At 39.6% G+C, this 4,626-nt stretch overlaps 1 protein-coding gene across 1 annotated transcript; it reads right to left on the reverse strand.

Moving 5' to 3' along the window:
• Positions 1–799: 799 nt before the first annotated feature.
• HELRODRAFT_172492 (hypothetical protein) lies at positions 800–2,788 on the reverse strand (the record flags this gene model as incomplete). The annotated part of the gene is made up of 3 exons (XM_009019148.1): positions 800–822; positions 2,115–2,247; positions 2,582–2,788. The coding sequence occupies 3 exons, from the start codon at positions 2,786–2,788 to the stop codon at positions 800–802; spliced, it is 363 nt and encodes a 120-aa protein (XP_009017396.1).
• Positions 2,789–4,626: the final 1,838 nt, after the last annotated feature.

The raw sequence follows: 4,626 nt of genomic DNA on the forward strand, positions 1-4,626 counted from the left end.
AAACATATGCACACATACCAACTTTTTTGAGAAAGCAAACAAACATATTTTGTAACAGTAGGCTGGCACAAACATGCTTTTGAATGTTCATAACATGACAACTGGCTGTTTGTTCATTATTAATTAATTAATTAATTTATTAATTTATTTATGTTTATTCACTTTTTTATCCATTAAATGGCTTGCTGGGATCTTCTTCAGCCTTTTTAGACTGTCGAAAGTTTCTCGCCGGACTACGATGAGATTAATAAATAAATGGAAATTACGACAATTGAACAATTTTACTAATTAACTAGCTAATTGATTGGCTAATTGAATTAATAAATATCAAAAAGGGGAAAATATTTACGAAACAGTAAGCAATCATTTCATCAGCCAAAAATTATATGATGATCATCATCGTCAACATCATCATCGTCGTCATCGTCATCTTTTTTCTACTTAAATTTGATTCGAGTTTTTAATATAATGCATAAGGTAAACTTGATAATGATGATGCTGCTGTTGTTGCTGCTGTTGTGGATATTTTGTCTTGTTGTTGTGTTGATGTTGTCATTGTCGTTATGTTGTTGTGTTGTTGTTGTGTTGATGTTGTTATTGTGTTGTTGTTGATGTTCTGTTGATGTTGCTGTTGCCGTGTTTGTTGTGGTTATTGGTGTCCTGTTGTTGTTGGCATAAATATTATCTTTTTATTATTCCTCATTCAACGGTTTCCTTTCTGTCGCTATGTTTTTTCTGATAAGTTTTTATTTTTCATATTTTCCTGGCACTGTCCATTGATCAATAATGACCGGGAATCTCAGATGACCTTCATTACCGCGCCTGCGTGAGTCGAAAAAATGGCGGCATAATTTATTTATTCATTTTTATGCTCTTTTTTTTACTCGCGTCTATTTTTAGCGTATTTTTGTTTCGTTATTAATTTTTGTAACGATGGAATGCCAGCCAATAGGAGACGAACTGCATGCAGTGTTGTGCGTTGTGATTGTGATGTCTTACGCCATGTTTTGTCGCAAGTTTATCTATGTTTGTATGTTTACATTTTCATGTCTATGTTTACATTTTCATGCCTACGTTTACATTTTCATGTCTATGTTTTCATTTTTTTAATTTGTTTTTGTAATTTTTTTTTGGAATCAGTTGCTTGCAAGCGACATTGAAAATTGAGAATGCTTGACGCGTAATTTCAAAAGATTCAAAATGTTCCAAGATACTGAAATCATACAAACAAACAAACATAAAAGCAAAAACAAACAAATACCAATTAATACAAACAAATACAACAGATGAAAATAAATACAACATATACAAACAGATATAACAAACAGATACAAACAAATACAAACAACAAACATAAACAAACAAAAGAAAACTCGCAATCACGACATGAAAAAAGCTGATGTTGAAAAATAACAATACGCCATACATCTCTAATTTGTATCTACCATCCATTCGTCTGCACGTCCGTCTATCTGTTCGTTCTTCAATCTATCTATCCATCTCTCTATCCTTCCATCCATTCATCTATTTATCCATCAATCTCTTCAGCCATCCATCCATTCATCCATCCATTCATTTATTTATCCATCTTTTCCTCCCTCCATTTATCCTTCCGTCCATCCATCCATCTCGGCCACACTGACCTTTCGGACCAGCAGTTTCATTTAATTTCTCGCCAACACCACGCCAGCGAAATTGCATAATGGCGTATATTGTGAAAATTCATGTTTGCGTGTGTGTGTGTGCACGTGCGCGTGTGTTTGCGTGCGTGTCTGTGTTTGTGTGTGTCATGTATTTTTTGTGAACGTGTGGTGTGTAAGTGTCCTATAGGCGTCGCGAATGTGTAGCGAATGTTTTGTATTTGCTGTACATGTTTTCCACATGTGTTGATTACGCATATAGTTTTGTGTGTGCTGCGTATAAAATTTGCGTATAAAATTTGTATGTGTTTTGTTGTTTTGCATAAGTTGTGTTTGTTGTTAGAGTGTGCATGCACAAATTGCGTGTATGTGTGCAACAATGAGCTGTTAGGATGTGCGTGAACTGTTTTAAAGTAAGCGTTTGTGCTGTCGAAGTGCTGCGTGTGAGTTGCGCATTTGTTGTGGTGTGTGTACCGCCAACCGCTTGCCCATCAAAATTTAGAACTATTTTTTTGAAAAACGCCAAACATTTTTCCTCGTGATTTTCGAACACCGTCAACCTCCTAGGAACACTCCACTGAAGAGCAAACCTCCAAAGTTGTTGTAACTGACGTGTAATAATTAAACACAGATCAACTCACATGCAAGCACCCCCCTTGAGTTGAAATATTTTTTACTGAGACAGTGTTTGAACCAGGTTACCATAAGTAGAGCTGCAGATGGCTCTCCTACTGCATGCATGAGTTGCTTGGCAATCCAAAGAGGTTGTATATATGGAATGAATAACTTGCAAAATATATCACATGTTTGAAAGTAGTACAACAAAACATTCACATAACTGGACATAAAGACAATATGCACACAACAAAAACTCACACGCATCACACACGACACACAACAACACTGCTACGATGCAACAAATAAATACAACAATTACGTACCTTCAAACATATAGACTGCTTTGTTGGTACGACGGATTGCGTCATAGATGGGTCTTCATGTGACACTTGAAGACCCACAGTCCAATTCTTGGCAGACATCCCGTGAACGAAGCTGACAGACCCACGCTCCTGTGCGGTTGCCGCTTGGCACGTCGCGTTTGCGACGTTTTCTTGCATCATCAAGTGCAGCGATTCTTTCAAATCCATCGACCGCAAATTTGCATTTCCTTCTCCACTCCAAACGCCAAATAGCATTATAAAAAAGGAGCCTTGTTTGAGTCTACATTTCTTTAGGTTGTCTTTCAAGTTGTCTTTATATCGCCGCACTGGGCCGCTTGCGAAACGGCTTCCAGTGGCTAGCTGTCCAAAAAACACTTGTTTGGGAATTTGAGTCCGGCATGCTAACGACATGACCAGTCCAAGGAAATTGGACCAAAAGTTCCGAAATACCACATATTTTTAGAACCTTTGTGTTGGGCGCCTGTCTTCCCATCTTATGTGTGCAATTTTACGGAGGCATTTTATGTAAAACCGGTTAAGCCTACGTATGTGGCGACGCTACGTGGTCCAAATTTTGCATCCATACAAAACTGGAGACGACACGACTGCTCTGTAAACAGCAACTTTGGTGCACAGAAATATACTATGTTTGTTTTACGGCCGTCTGTTTTGGTTTCCTAAATGCATCCCCTGCCATAGCTAGCCTTGCAATGACGTCGTCGTCTTTAATAAAAGTGTTTGACAGATAACAATAAAGGTAGCAAAATCCAATAAAAGAATTAATGAGAACGTCATCTGCCATCACGTCGGCCGCTGCCTCTGGAGACACAGGATACAATTGACATGAGGCTTCCGTCTTTTCAGGCTAACGGTGAGTCCAAATTTTTTGGCTCTGTCGGGAAAACGATTGAACAGCAGCTGGACTTCTTGAGACGAATGTGCAACCAGAACACTGTCATCAGCTAAGAAAATGTCACAAGTGGTGGCCGTCATAGTTTTTGTTTTTGCCTGCAAGCGTATGTTATTGAAGATATTGCCTTTGTCGCTTAAGCAGGATACGAGCAATGCTGTTGCCCTTGGTTCAGCACTGAACAACCGTCACACCTAAGCCGCCCTCGTGTAGGTTGTGCCTGTGCACTCCCGGTTATATCCTTTACCTGTGCACGTTGCCACTCCCCTGTTGCCGAGGGGTTTGGAACATTCTAAACTTCCATGAAGATCCTTCAGCCGACAAGTATTTTCACAAATGGATGGATTATAGTGAAGCACGTTCGCGCGGCATGCTCCATTCCCTCTCTTCGCAGCGATCGTGGACAGCAGGCACAACAAGTAGCGACGGGCTAACTAATCGAGGCTGGCGCAACAGCTTGACCGAGGCTGTGACCGCATTGGTGTAGCAGGATTGCCCTTTAGCTAGCCAGCTGCAGGTGCTAGTTTGCTGTTTCGCCTATTTTAAGTTTGTCTGATTTAAATATTTTAGGCGTGTGTGATGATGATGATGATTCTCTCCCAAAATTGCATACATGCCAGAAGTGATTTTCTTTCTGGGTTTACTTTCATAGACTTATTCATAAGTGGGTGCAAGGCAGCGGAAGTTTGAATTCAAAATTTCCTTTTCCTGGGTGGATGGCCAGCCTTAAGCTAACAAGCACCACCTGCCCGGAACAACTTGTTAAGGCGCCAATTACTTGCCATCGTCCTCTCCTAATAGCTTAAACAACTTTGCCACGTAAAGGCCAGGAATGGGACTTGATTGATTGGAATGAGACACTCACTGCCAACGGGAGTATTATCGGGAGTTCATTTCCCAGCCCCGCCCCCAGCTTAGCCAATCCATTTGAAGCCTCAAAACAAACATTTACACAGACTACAAAAATGAATGAATAGATGAATGAATGCATCGAACAAACATGCACGTACACGCACAATGAGGCACATTTAAGAATATGTTAAGAAAGACAAACATCCACATTCAACTCATCATCGCATTTTCTTCATCATCCACATTACAATATTATTATTATTATGATGATGATCATCATCAT

The sequence above is a fragment of the Helobdella robusta genome (assembly GCF_000326865.2).
Source record: "Helobdella robusta unplaced genomic scaffold HELROscaffold_23, whole genome shotgun sequence".
In the NCBI taxonomy this organism is placed as follows: domain Eukaryota; kingdom Metazoa; phylum Annelida; class Clitellata; order Rhynchobdellida; family Glossiphoniidae; genus Helobdella; species Helobdella robusta.